At 45.6% G+C, this 26,581-nt stretch overlaps 1 protein-coding gene across 1 annotated transcript in view; it reads right to left on the bottom strand.

Annotated features, from left to right (window-relative positions):
* LOC110499821 (exocyst complex component 4) overlaps nucleotides 1–20,731 on the bottom strand; it is a 224,903-nt gene extending 204,172 nt beyond the window's left edge. The window contains exons 1-4 of the mRNA XM_090213619.1: nucleotides 20,421–20,731; nucleotides 16,585–16,774; nucleotides 12,263–12,457; nucleotides 3,055–3,248 (exon numbers count right to left, since the gene is read on the bottom strand). Of these exons, the coding sequence (XP_090069745.1) occupies nucleotides 3,055–3,248; nucleotides 12,263–12,457; nucleotides 16,585–16,774; nucleotides 20,421–20,500 (659 nt within the window). The 5' untranslated portion in view covers nucleotides 20,501–20,731. The remainder of the gene's footprint in view (nucleotides 1–3,054; nucleotides 3,249–12,262; nucleotides 12,458–16,584; nucleotides 16,775–20,420) is intronic.
* Between the last annotated feature and the right edge of the window lie 5,850 nt (nucleotides 20,732–26,581).

Below are 26,581 nucleotides of genomic sequence, written 5' to 3'. Positions count from 1 at the left end.
AGTGTTGAGTGTTGCCCTGTACCTCCACACAGTGTTGAGTGTTGCCCTGTACCTCCACAGTGTTGAGTGTAGCCCTGTACCTCCACACAGTGTTGAGTGTAGCCCTGCTTAGTGAGTGTTGAGTGTTGCCCTGTACCTCCACAGTGTTGAGTGTAGCCCTGCTTAGTGAGTGTTGAGTGTTGCCCTGTACCTCCACACAGTGTTGAGTGTAGCCCTGTACCTCCACACAGTGTTGAGTGTAGCCCTGTACCTCCACACAGTGTTGAGTGTAGCCCTGTACCTCCACACAGTGTTGAGTGTAGCCCTGCTTAGTGAGTGTTGAGTGTTGCCCTGTACCTCCACAGTGTTGAGTGTAGCCCTGTACCTCCACACAGTGTTGAGTGTAGCCCTGTACCTCCACACAGTGTTGAGTGTAGCCCTGTACCTCCACACAGTGTTGAGTGTAGCCCTGTACCTCCACACAGTGTTGAGTGTAGCCCTGTACCTCCACACAGTGTTGAGTGTAGCCCTGTACCTCCACACAGTGTTGAGTGTAGCCCTGTACCTCCACACAGTGTTGAGTGTAGCCCTGTACCTCCACACAGTGTTGAGTGTAGCCCTGCTTAGTGAGTGTTGAGTGTTGCCCTGTACCTCCACACAGTGTTGAGTGTAGCCCTGTACCTCCACACAGTGTTGAGTGTAGCCCTGCTTAGTGAGTGTTGAGTGTAGCCCTGTTCCTCCACACAGTGTTGAGTGTTGCCCTGTACCTCCACACAGTGTTGAGTGTAGCCCTGTACCTCCACAGTGTTGAGTGTAGCCCTGTACCTCCACAGTGTTGAGTGTAGCCCTGTACCTCCACACAGTGTTGAGCGTAGCCCTGTACCTCCACACAGTGTTGAGAGTAGCCCTGTTCCTCCACACAGTGTTGAGAGTAGCCCTGTACCTCCACACAGTGTTGAGTGTTGCCCTGTACCTCCACACAGTGTTGAGTGTTGCCCTGTACCTACACAGTGTTGAGTGTAGCCCTGTACCTCCACAGTGTTGAGTGTAGCCCTGTACCTCCACACAGTGTTGAGTGTTGCCCTATACCTCCACACAGTGTTGAGAGTAGCCCTGTACCTCCACACAGTGTTGAGTGTAGCCCTGTACCTCCACACAGTGTTGAGTGTAGCCCTGTACCTCCACAGTGTTGAGAGTAGCCCTGTACCTCCACACAGTGTTGAGTGTTGCCCTGTACCTCCACACAGTGTTGAGTGTTGCCCTGTACCTCCACAGTGTTGAGTGTAGCCCTGTACCTCCACAGTGTTGAGTGTAGCCCTGCTTAGTGAGTGTTGAGTGGAGGTGGGTTGTTCTTACCAAACCTCCATTATACAGGAGCTTTAACCTGTCACTCTAAGACCCCAACTAATACATCACTCTACAGTACGTCACAGCCTAGACACCACACTGCTGTACACACAACAATCACACACACGCCAATGAAGATACACACACACACACACACCTAGCACGAATTAAACAAACATCAAAACAACAAGCTTCATTGCTGGAGAGGGTGGGTGACCTGCATCAGTCTAATGTGTTGTGATGCTGCATCTTGGTTTAGGAATTATCATGCAGGTGGCAGCCGTCGCCCCACACAGCATTCTAACATGTGTCCCAAATGGCAACTTATTCCCTGCATAGAGCACTACACAGTGTATTACTTTTTAAAGTAGTGCACTAAGTAGGGAATAGGGTGCCGTTTGGGACACGGCCGTTGGTGTTGGTATGATAATCCTCCCGATGCTAATGTAGGTTGTGACGCGGTCGTCGGCTAACCAAAACCCACATCATCATTCTACAGAGCGTCATCTTTGGTCTCCCATGAATGAATCAGATGTGTTTGCACTAAGTGGTGAGACAGGGGCGTTGTCTTGTCACTAGAAGTTTAGACTAGCTAATGTAAACACTGAGGGACAACACATGTAGTGTGGAACTGTACTGTGTGGGATTAGAGGAGGAGGTTGAACACTGTCTCATGTTATGGTATTTCATTTAATGATTTCAACTAGTTTCCCCCCAATTATACATTTACTTCCAACGCACAGTGAACACCCATACACTTCAGACTCCCAAAGCTTTTATTCTGAAGTGAAAACAACTACTTCCAACGCACAGTGAACACCCATACACTTCAGACTCCCAAAGCTTTTATTCTGAAGTGAAAACAACTACTTCCAACGCACAGTGAACACCCATACACTTCAGACTCCCAAAGCTTTTATTCTGAAGTGAAAACAACTACTTCCAACGCACAGTGAACACCCATACACTTCAGACTCCCAAAGCTTTTATTCTGAAGTGAAAACAACTACTTCCAACGCACAGTGAACACCCATACACTTCAGACTCCCAAAGCTACTACTTCCAATCTCTACTGAGATCTGGTGTTTGAGTCCTTGCCCTACTAGAATACTGCAAATTATAAACATTACATTCCCTCTGTTGACTGCACTTGAAGTGGGATTGACCCCCACTCTGATCTCCCTGACCAAACGTCACAGCATGTTCCTAACAACTCACACCTCTGCCCCACTCCCAGTCCCCCCCCCCCCTCTCTCCAGGCCACTCACCCCCCTCTCCCTCCCCTGCTCCAGGCCACTCACCCCCCCCTCTCCCTCCCCTTTTCCAGGCCACTCACCCCCCCTCTCCCTCCCCTTCTCCAGGCCACTCACCCCCTCTCCCTCCCCTTCTCCAGGCCACTCACCCCCTCTCCCTCCCCTTCTCCAGGCCACTCACCCCCTCTCCCTCCCCTTCTCCAGGCCACTCACACCCTCTCCCCCCCTTCTCAAGGCCACTCACCCCCCCCCTCTCCCTCCCCTTCTCCAGGCCACTCACCCCCCCTCTCCAGGCCACTCACCCCCCCCTCTCCCTTCCCTTCTCCAGGCCACTCCCCCCCCCTCTCCCTCCCCAGGCCACTCCCCCCCCCCCCCCCCCCTCCCTCCCCTTCTCCAGGCCACTCACCCCCTCTCCCTCCCCTTCACCAGGCCACTCACCCCCCCCCCTCACCCTCCCCTTCTCCAGGCCACTCACCCCCCGTGGCGTCCCTGGTTCTTGTCCTTGTTCTTGGTCCCCAGGCGGCTGGTAGACTTGATGTAGAGGTGCCGGTGCAGCTCGTCGATGAGGACCACGTGGATGTTGAGCTTCTTACTGTGGAGCTCCAGACGCAGGTCCCCCAGACCCTCCACCTGCAGCAGGGGGCCCTCCAGAGACTCCACCGCTGACACCTGCACAAGGGGGACCACAGGAGACACACCTGAATAGATCTAGACACCTTGGAATGTAGGGGAGACCTGAACACAGCTCCAGGTACCTGGTGTGTTATCCACTAGTACTCACTGTATATCTGAATACACCTGGCAACACTTCAGAAGACAGTATTTTGATGGGGACCACAGGGACATGTTTATTAGGACACGCAATGGAAAACTGTTTAAAATGTCATCAATAATGAATCTAAATCTTCACAGTCATAAACAAGATGTGGATATAATTGGCTAGTTTAATTGGTACCGAAGACTTGAGTATTTAGAGAAAGCTGTTTATTTGAACTGTAAATCTGAAGCATGGGTGTCTGTCCATACATTACACCTCACAGGTTGTTAGACAGGTTGTCAGACCGGTTACTAGACAGACAAATAATGCAACACCAACAACACTGCTGCTGTATGTAGAACGTTCTAAATGCTTTACATTGTAGTCATTTAACAGACACTCTTATTCAGACAGACTTACAGGAGCATTTAGGGTTCAGTGTCTGGCTCAAGGACACAGACAGATTCTTCACCTAGTCGGCTCTGTGTTTCAAACCAGCGACCTTTCAGTGACTGGCCCAACACAAGGCTACCAGCCACCCCAAGTGCCCACTGCCCAGCCCCCACTGCCCAGCCCCCACTGCCCAGCCCCCACTGCCCAGCCCTCACTGCCCAGCCCTCACTGCCCAGCCCTCACTGCCCAGCCCTCACTGCCCAGCCCTCACTGCCCAGCCCTCACTGCCCAGCCCTCACTGCCCAGTCCCCACTGCCCAGTCCCCACTGCCCAGTCCCCACTGCCCAGCCCTCACTGCCCAGCCCTCACTGCCCAGCCCCCACTGCCCAGCCCCCACTGCCCAGCCCCCACTGCCCAGCCCTCACTGCCCAGCCCCCACTGCCCAGCCCTCACTGCCCAGTCCCCACTGCCCAGTCCCCACTGCCCAGTCCCCACTGCCCAGTCCCCACTGCCCAACATAACAGCATTTTAGGGGAAAACTTAAGGAATGCAGACTATGCACCCAACACCAAACTACATCCAGGCTCTCCTCTCTCAAAGTTCCTGGCTTTCTCTCTCTCTCCACCCGTCTGTCCCTCTCTCTCCGTCCGTCCCCCTCTCTCCTCCCGTCTCATTTTTCATTAGCATTGTGGTTATGGCGTGTTTATATTGAATAAATCTTCATGGTGGTTAATGAGTGGTTTTTATTAGAGTGGGCTAATGGCTGGATGACAGCACTCCAGAGAGCCATCACAGACTGTGTGTGTATCACCGGGCAGGACGGACAGGAGGAAAGGAAGTGAGGGCCATAGGTCAAGTATGTGTTGATGCAAATCAGTGCAGCATTAGCCAAAAGATGTGCTAATGCTGTGCATGATCAGCCCCCGTCAGCTTAATAGAATAACTCTGCATGCCTCTGTGTTCCTCACTGTGTGGTGAAGGTATACGTTGGTGTGTGTGTCAGTATGCATATGCTGTAACTAACTGTGAGTGGGTGTGACCAATGTGTATGCGTCTGTGTGTATGTCTATAAGTACGTGTGTGTCAACAGTCCACAAGTGCATACGTGCGTGCATGTGTGTATGCCTTGTGTGTGTGTCCTTGAGTGTGTGTGACTCATTACCAGTGGTCCGGGATGACAGAAGAAGGCTGGTTAACATCGTTAGGGAGCCCAGGCTGTCAAGATAATCAACTATAAGAGGCTTCCTGAGAGTTAGCAGGATGGGGAGAGAGGGAGACTCACAGGAGGGGGAGGAGAGAAGGAGTACATGTGACAGCCCGTCACTGGCCTCTCTGGTGCACACTGGGCTCAGACGGGGTGTGTGTGTGTGTGTGTGTGTGTAGGATAGGAGTGGAGAAGAGAGACTTTTTTTGGAAAGTGAACCAGTCCTGTCCCTCACTAACCCCATGGGGTCTTGTAACACTGCCATTCAGCTGAGGCAGAAAGAGAGCAGTGGGAATACTAATAGTCAAGCAGAGAAAGAGAGACAGAGAGAGAGAGAGAGAGAGAGAGGAGAGAGAGAGAGAGAGAGAGAGGAGAGAGAGAGAGAGAGGAGAGAGAGAGAGAGAGGAGAGAGAGAGAGAGGAGAGAGAGAGAGAGGAGAGAGAGAGAGAGAGAAAGCTGAGGGAGGGCTAGAGGAGGAGGGGATGGAGAGAGAGAGACTGAGGAGAGAGGAGAGAGAAAGACAGAGAAAGAGAGAGAAAGCTGAGGGAGGGCTAGAGGAGGAGGGGATGGAGAGAGAGTGTGAAAGTGAGGGAGACGTTAATCTGACAGATGAGCGGGGTAATGAGTGACAGCATGTCTGGAATGAACACATCAGGGAGTCTCACAGGATTGACAGAGACAGTATGGACTTTCAACAGACCGGAGAGAGAGAGAGCGAAAGGGTGATGAGCAGAGAGAGCTGAGAGAGCTGAGAGAGAGAGAGAGCTGAGAGAGGGGGGAGAGAGCTGAGAGAGGGGGGAGAGAGCTGAGAGAGAGAGAAGAGAGCGGAGAGAGAGAGAAGAGAGCGGAGAGAGAGAGAAGAGAGCAGAGAGAGGGAGAGAGCAGAGAGAGGAGAGAGCTGAGAGAGGGGGGAGAGAGCGGAGAGAGGGGAGAGTGATGGGAAGAGAGGGAGATCTGAGACGGTGGAAAGGGAGAGCAAAACAAAAAGTTAACCAATAAAAAGGTAGAGAGACAGAGAGATAACTGTTGCAGCCGCTCTCCTACTGAGAGGCAAATTGAAACACCTAGCTTAAAATGGACACTGACAGTCTTCTGTGAAAGCAATGTAATGAGGCACAGACCTGACTCACTGAGTTTCCTTAGATTAGCCTCCGTCAGACTGTTCCAGGGACAGCTTCAACTTGAGTTAGGGTCAACATCAGCTCTTGTCTAGCACCTATCAAACAAGATAGGATCCTTCTTGCATAGAGTACAGTGGCCCAGTTCCAATACTGTTATAAATCCATCCTTCTTTCCTGGAGGTCACTGATCTAACACAGTTGGATATGTGAGAGCAAGGACTCCACACCATTACATAGGCTTGGGCCAGTGGAGGCTGGTGGGAAGAGCTATAGAAGGACGGGCTCCATAAATTTGATACCGTTCCATTTTTATTCCATTCCAGCCATTACAATGAGCCTGTCCTTCTATAGCTCCTCCCACCAGCGTAGATGTTCACGCAGGGATTTCTGGTATAACCGGAGTAGCACACAAGTGGCCGCTAAAAAACTAAAAACATTGCTTTCCCAGAATACTAAAAAGAAATTGCACAAGTAATAGCGAAATCATATAGAAGATGTTAGCTAAATGCTAACAAGCGAAAACTAACATAAAATAATTGTAGACAGGCAAATCCAGCTCATGAAGTTATACAAGCATGGCTCATTTTCGGTGAGTGTGGACATTTACAAGTGAAAGTCAATGAGAGCAAGTGCAAATAAAAAAAGTAGTGATGCATGTTGGAAGAGCAGCATGTGAACACGGAGCAGAGGGGAGAGAAAACGCTAGTCGGAAGCACAGGGACAAAATGGCAGCTGTACAGACAACCCATACAGAGCTCTGACTTACTCCTCAAACACGGCAGAAAGACGTTATAAGATATCTGATAGCAAATATTTAGCAGTGAATTACACACAAGTGGAACTTCCTCACCTCACATGCGCCACACAACAGACACTCAGTGACAGATATAGAACGCTCTGGACTGACCAGCTCCTGTTGTTTTCTCCTGTCGTGGACTGACCGGCTCCTGTTGTTTTCTCCTGTCGTGGACTGACCGGCTCCTGTTGTGGACTGACCGGCTCCTGTTGTGGACTGACCGGCTCCTGTTGTGGACTGACCGGCTCCTGTTGTGGACTGACCGGCTCCTGTTGTGGACTGACCGGCTCCTGTTGTGGACTGACCGGCTCCTGTTGTGGACTGACCGGCTCCCGTTGTGGACTGACCGGCTGCCGTTGTGGACTGACCGGCTCCCGTTGTGGACTGACCGGCTCCCGTTGTGCTGTTAGGGACTGACCGGCTCCCGTTGTGCTGTTAGGGACTGACCGGCTCCCGTTGTGCTGTTAGGGACTGACCGGCTCCCGTTGTGCTGTTAGGGACTGACCGGCTCCCGTTGTGCTGTTAGGGACTGACCGGCTCCCGTTGTGCTGTTAGGGACTGACCGGCTCCCGTTGTGCTGTTAGGGACTGACCGGCTCACGTTGTGCTGTTAGGGACTGACCGGCTCACGTTGTGCTGTTAGGGACTGACCGGCTCCCGTTGTGCTGTTAGGGACTGACCGGCTCCCGTTGTGCTGTTAGGGACTGACCGGCTCCCGTTGTGCTGTTAGGGACTGACCGGCTCCCGTTGTGCTGTTAGGGACTGACCGGCTCCCGTTGTGCTGTTAGGGACTGACCGGCTCCCGTTGTGCTGTTAGGGACTGACCGGCTCCCGTTGTGCTGTTAGGGACTGACCGGCTCCCGTTGTGCTGTTAGGGACTGACCGGCTCCCGTTGTGCTGTTAGGGACTGACCGGCTCACGTTGTGCTGTTAGGGACTGACCGGCTCACGTTGTGCTGTTAGGGACTGACCGGCTCACGTTGTGCTGTTAGGGACTGACCGGCTCACGTTGTGCTGTTAGGGACTGACCGGCTCACGTTGTGCTGTTAGGGACTGACCAGCTCCCGTTGTGCTGTTAGGGACTGACCAGCTCCCGTTGTGCTGTTAGGGACTGACCAGCTCCCGTTGTGCTGTTAGGGACTGACCAGCTCCCGTTGTGCTGTTAGGGACTTACTTTTTGGCATAAGCCATCCATGTCTAAATACAGTCAAGCATTTTAGATATAAAATTAAATAAAGGGTGCCTTGAATAATGAAACAATAAATAAACCACAACATGTCAGCTAATGTGATTCAATTCATAAATGGGAAAGGGGGAGTCCCTAGTCCGTTGTCCAATTGAATGTATTCAACTGAAATGTGTCTTCTGCATTTAACCCAACCCCTCAGAATCAGAAAGGTGCGGGGGGGCTGCCATAATCAAAACATCTTCAGCACCCGGGGAACAGTGGGTTAACTGCCTTGCTCAGGGGCAGAATGACAGATTTTTACCTTGTCAGCTCCATTCGATTACTGGCCCAACGCTATAACCACTAGGCTACCTACTGCCCCTATGCATTTGACTGTTTTTAATATTGGCTGTACTAGAGACTTAATGTTTTTTTAATAGAACAGACTATATGGGATTGATTATAATTATATTTTTAAATTATAGCACTTATTGTGCAGTTTATACTTTTAGAAATGTTATTAAATTGATTAATATTATGGTGTTTCTATTCCAAGAAAAAAGAAAATGCATTTTACAGTAGCCTCAGGGTTTCTGTTAGGAAAATATGGCGCTGTACAACGTGACAAGTTGGGAGTAGGCCTAGGCTACTAAGTCATTGCGAGTTGAGAGAAAAATAATCCTAACATTTCCTCACCCTAATTGTAGGCTGACCAATATCCAAACGGAAATTCAGTGAAAATAAAAATCTGATTGATTTATCAAGACCAGTCCCCATAGTTGTCTCAAAGCATCGCAAAACGGTGCTGAATAGTTAACCACACGCGGGTAGGCTATTGCTTCAAATCCTATTATAACAATTGGATGACTTTGGGTGTTTCAGTAAGCAACAATATGTTGCCTTCATTAGCCTACTTTATTCTAATATTTATGTCATTCAGTGATATTTATTCTCACAGTAACTCGTTATGGGTCCATCCAGAAGTGGTTAGAAAACAGTGCATTTGGTGGGCTATGCAAAGATATGGGAGTAGTGACATGCCTCGCAAACATTATAAGTCTCTAAACTCGGCAAGAGTCTATTGTCCTGTCTGATAGCCCATCAAGGGTGGCTGGCTTCTTTTGTATTCTTTAATCTCCAGCTCAGAGAAGTGTGTTTCTATTCCAACAAAAAAAACAGACTTGAATAATTAAACAGTAAATAAACTGGAAAATGTCAGCTGAAGCAACTGAATTCAGGAATTCATTCAAAATATGTTAAAGCTTTCTTTTGTTGAGAAACTGACGATACAACAATACATTGATTTTCTCAGCAAGGTTTTACCCATGGTTCTGGAGCTGGGGGGGAAGAGCAACTGTAGCTGAGATGTAGTTGAAATAAACATCCTTATTTTGAAAGTCTTTTTATCATTATTTTATTAACGAAAGTATAAAGATGTTGATGAACAAATCATATATGTGTGTCTATGTGCGCGTTACATTGTCTTCTTCTGACAAACTAGAAACAAAATGGTGTCTTTTTTTAGTGTGCACACGAGACAGAGGAAGAGCAATTCTTACACTATTGTTTTAAATTCAAATCACTCTCTTCTTCATCCTCATCATTCAGTTAATTTAAATTCAATTGTAATACATTTTGTCACTCCCACAGCAAAGTTTAAAAACAGACGGATTTGTGAAATTGTTTTATCCGTCATTTTTCGGTTGCATGAGGTTTGGTGATGACTGAATCCGTAGGATATTAAATAAACACTCAAATAGGCAAAATAAGCAGGAACAGCATTGGGCTGAGTGACTCACTCATTCCTGGCTTTCGTTCAAAATAAGTTATATTATAATGCAGGGTGAAAGACACATTATTTCATATTCTTTGATATTGAGTTAGAAATGTACAATTTAAGAGCAGTTAAACATCAAATAAATTGCAAGTTTGCCCCTTTTTGGCCATTAGGTTACACTTTACAATAGGACTCAACTCTGAATGACAACAGCAACTATCAGTAATTAAAACTGTGGCACAAATTTGGGGATTTTTCACACATAGCCGAGCTATTAGACTATCCTTTTGTAAATTAATGGAGGTGTGAATGTTTCAGTCAGTCTCTCTCCGGGACTAGAGTCCTGAATAAGGCAAAAAATTATTATAATAATCAGCTGCCAGCATTTGTGAAAGAATACTTTCGGATCTTGTTGATTTCTTCTGTCACTTCAAGAGGCCTACTGTCCACCTGGTCATTGTGTGGTTCCAAAGGATAAAGACTCACCTTCAGATGGATGTGTGGTTTCAGAGAGAAGTCAGCTGTTAGCCTGGGACCAGGCACGGTGGATAGACTCACCTTCAGATGGAGGTGTGGTTTCAGAGAGAAGTCAGCTGTTAGCCTGGGACCAGGCACGGTGGATAGACTCACCTTCAGATGGATGTGTGGTTTCAGAGAGAAGTCAGCTGTTAGCCTGCGACCAGGCACGGTGGATAGACTCACCTTCAGATGGAGGTGTGGTTTCAGAGAGAAGTCAGCTGTTAGCCTGGGACCAGGCACGGTGGATAGACTCACCTTCAGATGGAGGTGTGGTTTCAGAGAGAAGTCAGCTGTTAGCCTGGGACCAGGCACGGTGGATAGACTCACCTTCAGATGGATGTGTGGTTTCAGAGAGAAGTCAGCTGTTAGCCTGGGACCAGGCACGGTGGATAGACTCACCTTCAGATGGAGGTGTGGTTTCAGAGAGAAGCCAGCTGTTAGCCTGGGACCAGGCACGGTGGATAGACTCACCTTCAGATGGATGTGTGGTTTCAGAGAGAAGTCAGCTGTTAGCCTGGGACCAGGCACGGTGGATAGACTCACCTTCAGATGGATGTGTGGTTTCAGAGAGAAGTCAGCTGTTAGCCTGGGACCAGGCACAGTGGAAGACATCCTTTTCCTGCATAGCAATTTGAAGAAATCCTACTAAATAGGCCAAGTCTAAACTAATACATTAAATAAACAAGTATATTTCATAAATAAATGAAGGAGCTCAAGTCTTGAAAATATGGGCAACTCCCTATCCTCGCTGGACTCTCTTTCATTCAGTTTCTTCTTCGCATTAGCAAAGAAGGACTCCGTGTTTCACGAACGCACATTCTATAGAGGGGCTATCACTCTTTCATTCTGTGTTAAAAGACCATTTGTTATTTAGAATGATTTATTTCTGTTTTTAGAGGGAGAGAAACCAAAAGCCTACTGTGCCAATTTGAGAAAATCGTCAGTCCAGTAATTGTGCCATTGCATTTACCCAAGTTGTCTTCCAACTCCAGGACCACCCACCTGATGTAGGACTCTAGAGCCAGACCCTCTCGGACTAAAACATTCACACCTCCATTCATTTAGGAAAAGATAGTCAATTTGTGCCACAGTTTAGACTTAACTCCCTCTTGTGATATTGTGGTGCAATGACAGAATGACGCAATTTACCACAATCTGCCATGTTTAAAAGAAGAATGTTTAAAGGAAGAACCACTACATACATAACAGTTAATATATTTAGCTCAGATGTGAGTGATTTTCCTAAATAGTGTCACCAACTTCCATCAACCTGACCACACCATTTAAAAAGTGCTTTAATGTAGATTTTAGGTTTGCAGCCCCCACGAAGGACTGAGAGTGGGAGACAAAGAGACAGAAGGTCTTCAGGGTCCTCAGGGGGCCAGACATCCCTCGTCCTCCCTCTCAAATCTGCCTGTTCTGGAGCAGAGATGAACTGACTAGGCCCTAATTACCTGAGTTTGGAAGAAGAGTGTGTGAGTGGAGGAAGAAGGGAAAGGAGAGACCACAGAGTCGTACCAGCCATTTCGTGCTTTGGCCCCCGCTGAGCGCGCCACAAAACCCACATCAAAGTCAACCCACACACCTGTGGTGGCCCCTGGGCCGCTTTGATGAAGCTTACCAGCTGTAAGGGAGATGTACAATTGGGTCGTGTTCATTAGGCACCAAATGGAAGAAAACTGAGAGTCCAGCCAATTAGCTGAAATGCCAGTCCATTTCTGTAGCCAAGGAGGACAGCAATCACGTAATATGATAGTCAAGTGTCAGGTCAACGTCGGGTATTCAAAATCTAACTGGATGTCTGGATTGCCATATCCCAGTGATAATCATACGAATCCCATTCTCTCGCACGCACGCCCCACCATGGCCCCAAACTTAACACACTTTCATACAAACCTTACCACATCCTCACCTACCACCCCACCTCCACACGAAATCTCACTTACTCACCAGCATGTCGGTGGCGTGCAGGTAGTGCTTGCTGGCCATGCAGGCCTCCAGTCTCTGTGGGACCTGCTTGATACTCTCGATCTCGTCCAGCAGGTTGAGGACGTGTTTGTGCTCGATGCCTTCGATCCACAGCTTCCTCAGTTCATCCCTCTTGCAGTGGAGCAGCATCTTACAGGACAGCAGGTTCTCCTTCACCTGGGATACAATGGGATATCACACAAGTCAGACACCAGGGTGTTCATCAGGCGATAAAGGGAAAAAGACGAACTGAAACAGGGACAGAGTAGTTGGACTGTTGTAAAACATTTTGCTTCGGTGTGCATTAATGAATCAACCCCACCCCCAGGGTCAGACAGGTGAGGCTCCAGGGTTGTGTTCATTAGGCACCAAACTAAAGAAAGTTGACTGAAACAGGGCGGGACTACTAATCAATAAGAAACAATCCTTTTCATCTCTGCTGTAAAGCGTTATTTTCTGTTGTGTGCCCTAATGAACGTGACCCATGGGTCCGTTCAGAGACAAGAGAGGCAAGCGTTTAGAAAGTTCAGATAGAAATGTATTGCGCAGAACAGACGTGATTATTTGTCAGGTAGAAAAGGGAGTTATGTCAGCTCTATTCATTACATTTCTATCTGGAACGTTCTGAATAGTTTCAGGGACACATGAACACTCTCCTTTCAGTTTCAAAGCTCAGTATCCCGCCTGAATCATTGGGCACTTAACGTGGCACAAAAGCACCATCACACACAAGTCTTTGGAAACCTTTCTAGGTTCTCTTTGTAACAGTCTCATATACAGTTGAAGTCAGAAGTTTACATGCAGCTTAGCCAAATACAGTTAAACTCAGTTTTTCACAATTCCTGACATTTAATCCTAGTAAAAATTCCCTGTTTTAGGTCAGTTAAGATCACCACTTTATTTTAAGATTGTGAAATGTCAGAATAATAGCAGAGAGAATTATTTATTTCAGCTTTTATTTCTTTCATCACATTCCCAGTGGGTCAGAAGTTTACATACAGTACACTCAATTAGGCATTGCCTTTAAATGGTTTAACTTGGGTCAAACGTTTTGGGAGGCCTTCCACAACCTTTTTGGCCCATTCCTCCTGACAGAGCGGGTGTAACTGAGTCAGGCCTTTTCAGTTCTGCCCACACATTTTCTATAGGATTGAGGTCAGGGCTTTGTGATGGCCACTCCAATACCTTGACTTTGTTGTCCTTAAGCCATTTTGTCACAACTTTGGAAGTATGCTTGGGGTCATTGACCATTTGGAAGACCCATTTGCGACCAAGCATTAACTTCCTGACTGATGTCTTGAGATGTTGCTTCAATATATCCACATAATTTTCCTCCCTCATGATACCATCTCCTTTGTGAAGTGCACCAGTCCCTCCTGCAGCAAAGCACCCCCACAACATGATGCTGCCACCCATGTACTTCACGGTTGGGATGGTGTTCTTCAGCTTGCAAGCATCCCCCTTTTTCCTCCAAACATAACAATGGTCATTATGGCCAAACAGTTCTATTTTTGTTTCATCAGACCAGAGGACATTTCTCCAAAAAGTACAATCTTTGTCTCCATGCACAGTTGCAAACCGCAGTCTGGATTTTTTATGGTGGATTTGGAGCAGTGGCTTCTTCTTTGCCGAGCGGCCTTTCAGGTTATGTCGATATAGGGCTCGTTTTACTGTGGATATGGATACTTTTGTACCGGTTTCCTCCAGCATCTTCACAAGGTCCTTTGCTGCTGTTCTGGGATTGATTTGCACTTTTCGCACCAAAGTACGTTCATCTCTAGGAGACAGAACGTTTGTCCTTCCTGAGCGGTATGACGGCTAAGTGGTCCCATGGTGTTTATACTTTCATACTATCGTTTGTACAGATGAAAGTGGTACTTTCAGGCATTTGGAAATTGCTGCCAAGGATGAACCAGACTTGAGGTCTACAATTTATTTTAGACCCGTGTTCCTGAGGGTCTTGGCTGATTTCTTTTGATTTTCCCATGATGTCAAGCAACGAGGCACTGAGTTTGAAGTAAAGGCCTTGAAATATATCCACAGGTACAACTCCAATTGACTCAAATTATGTCAATTAGCCTATCGGACGCTTCTAAAGCCATGACATAATTTTCTGGAATTTTCCAAGCTGTTTAAAGGTACAGTCAACTTAGTGTATGTAAACTTCTGACCCACTGGAATTGTGATACAGTGAATTATAAGTGAAATAATATGTCTGTAAAAAATTGTTGGAAAAATGACTTGTGTCATGAACAAAGTAGATGTCTTAACAGACTTGCCAAAACTATAGTTTGTTAACAAGAAATGTGTGGAGTGATTGAAAAACTAGTTTTAATGACTCCAACCTAAGTGTATGTAAACTAGGGTGCACCTCAGCCACGCACAAGGTACTAAACGATATCATAATCGCCATCGATAAAAGACAGTATTGTGCAGTCATCTTCATCAACCTGGCCAAGGCTTTCAACTCTGTCAATCACCGTATCCTTATCGGTAGACTCAACAACCTTGGTTTCTCAAATGACTGCCTCGCCTGGTTCACCAGCTACTTCTCAAACAGAGTTCAGTGAGTCAAATTCGAGGTCTTGTTGTCCAGACCTCTGACAGTCTCTATGGGGGTACCACAGGGTTCAATTCTCGGGCCGACTCTTTTCTCTGTATATATCAACGATGTCGCTCTAGCGGATGATTCCCTGATCCACCTCTATGCAGACGACACCATTCTGTATACATCTGGCCCTTCTTTGGACACTGTGTTAACTAACCTCCAAACGAGCTTCAATGCCATTCAATACTGCTTCCGTAGCCTCCAACTGCTCTTAAACACTAGTAAAAACACAAATGCATGCTTTTCAACCGTTTGCTGCCCGCTCCCGCCCGCCTGACTAGCATCACTACTGGACGGTTCTGACCTAGAATATATGGACAACTACAAATACCTAGGTGGCTGGCTAGACTGTAAACTCTCCTTCCAGACTCACGTTAAGCATCTCCAATCCAAAATTAAATCTAGAATCAGCTTCCTATTTCGCAACAAATCCTCCATCACTCATGCTGCCAAACATACCCTTGTAAAACTGACCATCCTACCGATCCTCGACTTCGGCGATGTCATTTACAAAATAGCTTCCAATACTCTACTCAGCAAACTAGATGCAGTCCATCACAGTGCCATCCGTTTTGTCACCAAAGCCCCTTTTTCAACCCACCACTGCGACCTGTATGCTCTAGTCGGCTGGCTCTCGCTACATATTCGTCGCCAGACCCAGCTCCTCCTCATCTCAGCTCACTGGTCACGATAACAACACCCACCCGAAGCACGCGCTCCAGCAGGTAAATCTCACTGGTTGTCCCCAAAGCCAACACCTCCTTTAGCCGCCTTTCCTTCCAGTTCTCTGCTGCCAATGACTGGAACGAATTGCAAAAATCGCTGAAGCTGGAGACTTATATTTGCGTCACTAACTTTAAACATCAGCTATCTGAGCAGCTAACCAAAACGCTGCAGCTGTACATAAATAGCCCACACAACCTACCTACCTCAGCCCCATATTGTTTTTATTTACTTTTCCACACCAGTATTTCTACTTGCACATCATCATCTGCTCATCTATCACTCCAGTGTTCATTTGCTAAACTGTCATTACTTCGCTACTAAGGCCTATTCATTGCCTTACCTCCTCACGCCATTTGCACACACTGTATATAGACTTTCTTTTTTTCTATTGTGTTATTGACTGCACGCTTGTTAATTCCATGTGTAAATCTGTGTTGTTGTTTGTGTCGCACTGCTTTGCTTTATCTTGGCCAGGTCGCAGTTGTAATTGAGACCTTGTTCTAAACTAGCTTACCTGGTTAAATAAAAAAATAAAAACTGTACATCCAGACACACAGCCTGGAGAGATGGGAATGACATCACGCTGTTGTGGTACACTAGCGGGCTATCCCAGAGGCTCTAACAGTGACGCAGGTGTCAGAGCGAGCACGCACGCACATGCACACACACACACACACACACACACACACACACACACACACACACACACACACACACACACAAGAAATCAGCCAGGCCCTTACACTGCCTGCTGCTAATGTCCTTGATGTACAACTCCCTGGGACCATCACCTTCACACTGTTATTCACAGACCATGCACATGTTCTGAATGTTTTGTTGCAAATATTTTTGCGGGAAAGGGCTTGTAAAGTAAGCATTTCACAGTAAAGTCTACAATTGATGTATTTGGCACATCAGGTGACAAATTCAATTGGATTTGATTTGAAACATTGTGCGTGTTCCCTCTCACCCCTTTGATCTTGTTACGGGAGCTGGTGATTCTCTCAGTGATGCTCTGGTAGGTGCGGATGGCGGTGGTCAGCTCAGCGTAGTGTTGGACGATCTGCTCATCCAGGTCCCGGTCGCACTTCTCAAACGCCTCCTCCAGGCGGCCCTTCTCCGTCTCTCTGTCCTGCTTGTCATCGCTGCTGGACAGGGTCCTACACAGACACAGGCCAATGCTCATCAATTGTCTGTCAAGGTGTCACCTTGTGGTCCTTTTCGTAATCTTGTGTAGGCCTAACTTCTAGTTAATCATTTTTTCCTCATTACTAGATCTGGGTAAAATACAGGCAGCTAGTAGCCAAGCGGTTAGAGTGTTGGGTCAGTAAGCGAGAGGTCACTAGTTCAAATTCCTGAGCTGACAAGATGAAAAATATGATGATGTGCCTTTGAACAAGGCACTTAACCCTAATTTCTCCAGGGTCGCCGTTGATGTTCCTGAGATTCGTAGTGTACGTGTTCCTGAGAGTCGTAGTGTAGTTTACGTGTTCCTGAGAGTCGTAGTGTAGTGTACGTGTTTCTGAGAGTCGTAGTGTAGTTTACGTGTTCCTGAGAGTCGTAGTGTAGTGTACGTGTTCCTGAGAGTCGTAGTGTAGTGTACGTGTTCCTGAGATTCGTAGTGTACGTGTTCCTGAGAGTCGTAGTGTAGTGTACGTGTTCCTGAGAGTCGTAGTGTAGTGTACGTGTTCCTGAGAGTCGTAGTGTAGTGTACGTGTTCCTGAGAGTCGTAGTGTAGTGTACGTGTTCCTGAGAGTTGTAGTGTACGTGTTCCTGAGAGTCGTAGTGTAGTGTACGTGTTCCTGAGAGTCGTAGTGTAGTGTACGTGTTCCTGAGAGTCGTAGTGTAGTGTACGTGTTCCTGAGAGTCGTAGTGTAGTGTACGTGTTCCTGAGAGTTGTAGTGTACGTGTTCCTGAGAGTCGTAGTGTAGTGTACGTGTTCCTGAGAGTCGTAGTGTAGTGTACGTGTTCCTGAGAGTCGTAGTGTAGTGTACGTGTTCCTGAGAGTCGTAGTGTAGTGTACGTGTTCCTGAGAGTCGTAGTGTAGTGTACGTGTTCCTGAGAGTCGTAGTGTAGTGTACGTGTTCCTGAGAGTCGTAGTGTAGTGTACGTGTTCCTGAGAGTCGTAGTGTAGTGTACGTGTTCCTGAGAGTTGTAGTGTACGTGTTCCTGAGAGTCGTAGTGTAGTGTACGTGTTCCTGAGAGTCGTAGTGTAGTGTACGTGTTCCTGAGAGTCGTAGTGTACGCGTTCCTGAGAGTCGTAGTGTAGTGTACGTGTTCCTGAGAGTCGTAGTGTACGTGTTCCTGAGAGTCGTAGTGTAGTGTACGTGTTCCTGAGAGTCGTAGTGTACGCGTTCCTGAGAGTCGTAGTGTAGTGTACGTGTTCCTGAGAGTCGTAGTGTACGTGTTTCTGAGAGTCGTAGTGTAGTGTACGTGTTTCTGAGAGTCGTAGTGTACGTGTTCCTGAGAGTCGTAGTGTAGTGTACGTGTTCCTGAGAGTCGTAGTGTAGTGTACGTGTTCCTGAGAGTCGTAGTGTACGTGTTCCTGACAGTCGTAGTGTAGGTGTTCCTGAAGGTCATAGTGTACGTGTTCCTGAGAGTTGTAGTGTACGTGCTCCTGACAGTCGTAGTGTAGTGTACGTGTTCCTGAGAGTCGTAGTGTACGTGTTCCTGACAGTCGTAGTGTAGTGTACGTGTTCCTGAGAGTCGTAGTGTACGTGTTCCTGACAGTCGTAGTGTAGTGTATGTGTTCCTGAGAGTCGTAGTGTACGCGTTCCTGAGAGTCGTAGTGTACGTGTTCCTGAGAGTCGTAGTGTAGTGTATGTGTTCCTGAGAGTCGTAGTGTACGCGTTCCTGAGAGTTGTAGTGTACGCGTTCCTGAGAGTCGTAGTGTACGTGTTCCTGAGAGTCGTAGTGTAGTGTACGTGTTCCTGACAGTCGTAGTGTAGGTGTTCCTGAAGGTCATAGTGTACGTGTTCCTGAGAGTTGTAGTGTACGTGCTCCTGACAGTCGTAGTGTAGTGTATGTGTTCCTGAGAGTCGTAGTGTACGCGTTCCTGAGAGTCGTAGTGTACGTGTTCCTGAGAGTCGTAGTGTAGTGTATGTGTTCCTGAGAGTCGTAGTGTACGTGTTCCTGAGAGTCGTAGTGTACGTGTTCCTGAGAGTCATATGAATTACGGGTTCATAATATTTTGCAGCGTAAAACACTCAAACGTTGGAGTCAAATTAATATGAAGAAAAAAATGTAATAAAATCAACATCCCAAACAGGCTCAAGAAACCACACTAGACAACCACAATAGTGTTGGTCATTTTGGCTCTGAATGTTGGATTTTGGCAGAGATTTTGTTGCAGATATTTGATTAATGTTTAGGAATTGATGAAAGGGCCAGTCTTACATAATAAACGGGCTGGATCTGGCTGATGGGCGACCAGTTGAATAGCCCTGTCCTAAAGTAAAGAATGATCATACAAAATTGGCGTAACATAAAAGTGCCAGGTTTTATATCCTGAAAACCATGCCAGTTTTGTATGTCACAGACCCAGGGGATGGGACAATGTTGAGTAACAGACTTGACAACACTTGTTTTTGCCCTGTATTTCATCAAACTCCAAACCACATATAAAATAAGGGGAGAGGTAAAAGTCTCCCTCAAGAGCTCATTAAAGCCTCTTCGCTCTTCACACACAGCTGAAAGCTGGAAGGGGGAGAAGATTCTCAACGGCATCCCCCTAGAGTGTCTTGAGATGCCTACCTGACACAAGTCAGAGCTGAAACACAAAGCAAGTGATCTTATTCATTCTCTGTTAATGTAATATAACTAGTTATTTCCCTTTAACTAGTTATTTCCCATGCCGTCATGTCCAACCTAACTAGTTTACATACTTCATATAACCTCACCTAAACTTAGCGAACCTGAATCCTTAGCTCTGACATGCACCATCACCCTTGACTAATTCAAACACTAGACTGACAGTAGCCTAGTCCCTTTTAGAATCCGAAAGTGGCATGGGGTAACCATGGTAACAGTCTGGCGTTTTAGGCAAGCAGTAGCCATAAGTAAAGGTACATAAGAAAGCGCGTGCAGAATAGGATTTTGCCTCAAAGTGCTGCACCCTCGCCCCATGCACACTGACATCTGTCAAACCCAGTAGACGGCAGCTCCGTTTAATCTAGAGAAAAAAGGGGTAAAGAGAGCTACTCTACTAAGTTACGGCAATGGCTACTTTAAACGGCGTGGAAACACACAGTAAACGACATGTCATGACATAAACGACACTGTTCAAGCTAAGGCCAACCCATGATGATCAATGCACCCTGGCAGCAAAGCAGGCAATAAATGGGTGCTGATGCTGAATAACAAGTATGCATTGGATATTTCGTTTTAGTTAGCTAATAAGTTATCTTGTCTCTGTACCAAGTCGCGAGATTGTTGTATGAGCAGGGGAGGTCAGCTGTCAAAAGCGTGACAGCTAGCTAACTTTCAGCTAGCTAGCAAGTGGCTTCTTCCTCACGCTTTCCTTGTGACTATTGAAGAAGAGTGTTATTTGACTCACAATGATGATAAACACTGCTAAATTATGCGAACAGGTCGCGATGACAAACATTAGCTAGCGTAGCTGACTAACATTTCCTCAAAACTCGCTTGACATAAAACTAGCTAGCTAACAGATAGGAAGCTAACAACAGGAAGGATGTTTCTCCTTGTCCAGGACCTGAAATGACAGGCCTAGTTAATGAAAACAGTAGTGCCCACTGGCGTATTATGTCGATAGGATAATTCAACCGTCAATTTGAGTGAGCTTACCTTATAACGGAGATAAGTAAGCCTGAAGGGTCTTTGCTTTTGCTAACAGCACTCCGGTATCTCCCTGTATCAGCTGCCATTTTTTCAGCTACTGCACCCAAACAGAATGACAACCTACCAATGAGAGACGAGGAAAATTGTTCCAACTTCGGTAGTGTGGCTGAGAAAGCTGGGAGTTGTAGTCCAAAATCTGTCTAGACTTGTTGATATTGTTCTTAGTAGTTTTTTTTCATTCAAATCCTGTGTGCTTACAAAACGCCCATTGGCGATTTTAGCATGTAAATCTTGGTGGGGCAAACAAAAAACAAAAATGTTAGATGCATGCCATGAAAGCCACATTACTACATTAATTGCACTATAACTGTGACAAACTGTTAGGGCCTACATAAAGCTGTCCCAACAGCAGAGCGTTCTTTTCAGCACCACGGAGTGAATCCTGACCACTGATACACCTGGCTATCAGCGTAGCCTTGTCTGGCAGCGGAAAAATTTATTCAGCCTCATTTACTGCCTTTAAAAAAAACGTTGCTGACATGGCTGAGTTGCTTAAACAAATGTGGTTTCTAATGACAATTGAGATGTACAAACTATGGCATAAGGGGATGGCAAGCGGATAAGAGGCAATCTGTAATTTCGATTGAGACATTAATGAGAGAGCTAGGACGGATGTAGTCAACATAACAATTTGTTTAGCACTTTTGAAATTGAAATGTACAGTGACAGAATCCAGAACATGAGCAGTGTTCTCCCTGTACACCAAGACAAAATCGTAGGATAAATAAACAGGGCATATTAGCAGACAATGAAAGCTCTTAAAATATTCAATGATTACATTTCTCTAAAACCGGCTATAGGCTTCATGTGCACCACCAAGTCAGAACAGTAGGCTCAGTTATGAGGGGCAAAGGGACCAAATTATTAGGGTGAGGCACATGGGCTTACTTTCTTAGCTACAGTATACATATCTCCCTGGAATATTACATAATTTATGCAGCAGCATACAAGACATTTTTGGACTCACCTTGTTCTGCTGTACTCACTTGAACAGGAAGGTGGTGCGGTGGCCTTTCTTGTGGGAACATTTTGTCATCAAGCTTTGTCATCAAAGTATGGCATTCTCTGGATTTTTTGGTGCTTTCAAGGCAAGTGGGAACTCGGAAAAAAACGAGTTCGAATCATGACGTGAGTGATCTTCAGGTTGGAGCTCTAGAAAGAGGCCAAGTTCCTGACATGGAATTCTGAGTTGGATGATCGTTCAAATCGTATTTTCCCAGTCGGAGATCGTTTTATTCCGAGTTCCCAGTTGTCTTGATGTCACTGAAGTCTGAGATTTCCCAGTTCCGAATTCTCAGTTGTATAGAACGCGGCAGAAGTCATGCTGGATGGACAGCATGGCCAATGTATTCAACCTTTTCTGGCCCATGGAGTTGAATGTTAATCCTTTTAAGCTTGGAAAAGAGACCCTTAAACCCAGACTTGGACCACATACCCACTCCACTCAATAGCAGGCTAGTTATGGCTTTGCAACACTTGCAGTTAGTCACTGATTCCTTCCAAATCACTCATTGTTGAATTTGCGATTTCCAACTTGTTGTGTAATGTTTATGTCCAATGGCAAAGGATCACCGATACATTTTATCGATCATTTCTCTTCATATGACAAGGATTGAGAAGGATTTGCCAGTACATTGTCAACGTGATTCATGATGATGACTGCTTGTCTAGCTTTCTAGCTAAGATTTTGAAACTATGATGTTGACAAGATATAACGTCATTTTATCTGTGGCCAATGACCTTGAGGCTTCTTGGATGGGCACTTCTAATGTAACTCTATGGCAGCACCCAAGGGACTTGAATTTTCTAGCTCTCCCAGTAGATTTTGTGGTGATGTAGTGTCCCCATGAGTGACAGAACACTGAGCCAATCACGGCGCAACTAGAGAACATGACCAACTCCTATGCTCTGTATTTTCCGCTGGCTGCCCCACCACCACAGAAAGCACTGAGCTCGGCTGAAACACCTGCATTTTGGAGCCGCCTTCCTCAAGAAAGCAAAAAAGAGACCATGTTTGTATGCAGCTTTATTTTTTACATTGTTTGCAAACTGATATGTGACACATATTAATGCCAAAATATCATGCAAAACAGGCAACAATTATTACTTTTTTTTTGTTAAACATGTGGGGCTCAAATGACGGGTCGCCCCTGAAAACACCACTTCCATAGTAACCATTGTATGTTGCATTTATCATACTACTGTTCTATTGCAAATGTCTTTCATTGGTGTGCTTGTTTCTGCAAGAACACTTCTGATATCCCACAAGAACCCTTCTGTTGTGTTGCATACTGCTTGCTTCAGCAAGAACACTACTGATATCTTGCAAAATATCTTGAAGAAAATATAAATGCAATTACATTAAAAGTACTGAAGCACACCCTTTGATTTCCAGTCTAGCCCTCACGGTAGGCTACAGTGAACGAGAGAGCCAGGGGGACAGAAAAAGGAAGAGAGAGATAACGTGCGCATGCATGCGTGAGCACGTGCGCGAGCGTGAGAGAGAGATTGTGTGAGTGTGTATTAATGGCTTTCTGTTTTTAGGACATATAGCTCCGCGTTTTCCAGAACTGCTCCTCTGTATCTCTGACAATCTCGAAACAAACCGAATGGGAGAAGGCATTGATTTTGGTGGGGAAGGGGTCGATCCAACAGGCCCAGTGCTGATTGATGTGCCTGTGGACAGCAGAGATAACATTGTGGGAGATCTTGGCGTTCCCTCCAAAATAGAAACAATCACTGTGTCATGCAGGGCCACTTTCTCTTTGATGGGCGCATGCTTCTAACTTCCTTGGGCCAAGTTCAATTTCAAGTTCTTATCACCCTCCCCTCCCTGCAGCCAATGTCCCATTTTACGTGTCTCGGGCTAATCTACTGCCCTCTCTCCAATGACATGGCACCAAGGTCATTTGTCAGCAGATTCTGTAGATGTACACTAAATGATTGCTGTGTGACTGACATCTGTAGTTGTAAAGGACAACAGCAGTGAGCCTGGCTCCTGTTATTTCTGTATATTAACGTCTCACTGCTGTTAAAACTGGTGCATTTTTGGACAGTTCAGGGTTTAAGAATAATCTTTTTGTGTGATATTGCATTTAATATTTTAAACCAGTTTTCAGTTCTGAGTCCCCTCATTTCAGATTAAGGAGGAGGCACAGTAGCTGCAAATTGTATTTAAACTCACTAATACAGGACAGGTGAAACAGGTGAAAGGCGTGAAAAAATAGTTTTGTAATATCTCAATTCAATGTTTTCCCACACCATCTACAACTATCACTTCTGGAGATAATGTGTGAGATGTAGGTGTAGGATCACCCTGTTGCAGGATAACTTGTAGTGTATTTAAAAGGCTTCTGAAGTTTGTAATTTCCACTTTGAAATTTCTGTCTTGATTCTCCCTAATGAAAAATGTCAGTTAATTATAATCTGGTTAGGCGAGGTGCTGGCTAGTGGAGTATAGACAGCCAAGCTGTCTACTGTCTATACCCTGATGAAGACACCTTGGCTGTCAAAACGTTAGTATTACATTATTGCATCTGAACTCCAAGAGTGTGTGGCTCTCCTTTTGTTTTTCATTAATCATAATTCACATTTCCTGTTCCTGCTGTAGCACACTGGCTCAAATGAAGATCCTCCATCTGTATCTGTTTGTATAGAGGAGTAAACTGTTGTTTCCAAGGTAACAGCGTATGTGTGCGTATTACATAGCTGACCGTAGAATAGACCATGGGACTGTTTTTCTTTCTGTCACATCATTTCAATGTAAATCTGGTTATGTTCATTTTTAAATTAGGTTTAATCATCCACACACACAGCAAATAGGCCAGTGATACCTACAGTAGTGTAGATTTTTCAGTGTACCATTTCTAGTGTTGATTCAGGAGTTAAATTAGCTCTGTAAGTGTTCAATTGACACTCATTGGTGTAAATAAAGAACCCTAATATTGGTGTTAATAACCGCTGGCACGTTCAGCAGGATGCAACATTTTGTAACTTTCAGATAGAAATATGCTATGTAGAACAAACATGCCTCTCTTGACATGTAGGATAGGAAATCACGTCAGCTCTATTTATGGCATTTCTATCTGCAACGTTCAACAATATTTGGCAACTGACCATGGACCTGAGTTGAACCAAAACCACACCCATCAATGTAATATTTCCCAGCATGCTCTATTGCAGGTTGATTTTTTTGAATTGTTTGTTTCAATATGTATGTTTTTTGCATGTACATTGATTGACATGTGTTTTTCTAAACGAATCCAATCTGTTACTTGGATTTATTGCACCTGTTATTTAAATGGTTGTTCCAGTTTAGATTCTTTAGGTAGTCTCATCCCAAACTCTGGCAGGATTCCAATAGGAATTACAAATATGACTTGCAGGCCTGATGTGGCCTGTAAAACCATGAGTTTCAGCCCACTGTATTAGGGTAAAACTAGGCCCTGAAAATAAAGTGTATTGTCTTTGAGAATTGTATTTCAATGATAACATATTCTCTTAGGATCTCACTTGGTGAATACCATAGGACATAAAATGCAACAACCATGTCTCTGTCACTTACAAATTCAGTCTTGGGTGGTAACTCTATAATTCACTCGAAAGGCAAGGCGCACTGGGAAATATGCAAATAAGGCTTTACACTAAGAAGAGTGTTAATTTAACACTTAAAATTGTGGACCCGTATATACACTGGAACCGTGTTAAATTGAACACCCTCAGTGTTGATTTAACACTGGAGAATTTGCTGTGCACCAACCCCCCAACTGTACAACATTCCAGAAGAAAATCCCCACTTTCACCACAAGGACTGTAAGTAACCCAACCATGTATATCATTGCATCAGCAATACAGATAACTATACTGTTCATCCTCTTTATAATGAAGTTCTCACAAGGCCTATAGGATCATAGTTGCAGTCAGTTGTTCAATCCCATCTGCATACAATATGTCTCTTGGATGTCTAACCATGTGCCCCCAAGGGCATTGCTGCCCAGGGTAAATGTTTATTATGTTTATTATGTAATATGTTCACACAAAGCCACTGTCTGGAGATAATATAAATATAAACAGGGGAAATGTTTCTCCCACTGTTGGCTTCATTAAAAACATTTAAAAATGTATTATCCAGAGAAATAGAAACACATGGGTTGCTCTGTGTGTGTTTGGTTGTACCATCTTTGTGGAGACCAGAAGTCCTCACAAGGATAATAAAAACAAGGGATGTTCAGACAAGTGGGGATATTTCACTGGTCCACACAAGGAAAAATACTATTTTAGTGGTTAGGGTTCCAATTAGGGTTAGAATTAGAGTTAGGGGGTAAGTTTAGGGTTAGGCATGAAGGGTCAGGGTTAGGGGTGACTGGTTAGGGTTAGAATTAGAGTTAGGGGGTAGGTTTAGGTTAAAAATATATATTTGACCTTTATTTAGCTAGGCAAGTCAGTTAAGAACACATTTTTATTTTCAATGATGGCCTAGGAACAGTGGGTTAACTGCCTTGTTCAGGGGCAGAATGACAGATTTTTACCTTGTCAGCTCTGGGATTCAATCTTGCAACCTTTCGGTTACTTGTCCAACACTCTAACCACTAGGCTACCTGCCCGCGGCAGGTAGGTTTCGAATTAGAGTTAGGGGTTAGGTTTAGGGTGACGGGGTGACGGGTTAGGGTTAAAATAAGAGTTAGGGGTTAGGTTTAGGGTGATGGGTTAGGGTTAGAATAAGAGTTAGGGGTTAGGTTTAGGGTTAGGTATGAAGGGTTAGGGTTAGGTGTGAAGGGTTAGGGTCAGGGTTAGGGGTGACTGGTTAGGGTTAGAATCAGAGTTAGGGGTTAGGTTTAGGGTTAGGGTTAGGAGTGACGGGTTAAGGCTAGAATCAGAGTTAGGGGTTAGGTTTGGGGTTAAGTGTGAAGGGTTAGGGTTAGGGGTTAGGGAAAATAGGATTTTGAATGGGAATCAATTGTTTTGTCCCCACAGGAACAGTAAAACAAATGTGTGTGAGTGTGTGTGTGTCTGCCTCTAGATCACACAGCTGTGAAAGGTTGTGCTTTGCTTCTGTCTCCTTAACAAACAAAAAAAACGGATTTAATAAACAAAAAGTCCTGTGGAAA

This window comes from Oncorhynchus mykiss, chromosome 21 (assembly GCF_057628025.1).
Source record: "Oncorhynchus mykiss isolate SJ-2025 chromosome 21, ASM5762802v1, whole genome shotgun sequence".
NCBI classification, from domain to species: domain Eukaryota; kingdom Metazoa; phylum Chordata; class Actinopteri; order Salmoniformes; family Salmonidae; genus Oncorhynchus; species Oncorhynchus mykiss.
The sequence above is the reverse complement of the archived record's forward strand: the minus strand, read 5'-3'. Positions and strand labels throughout refer to the sequence as shown.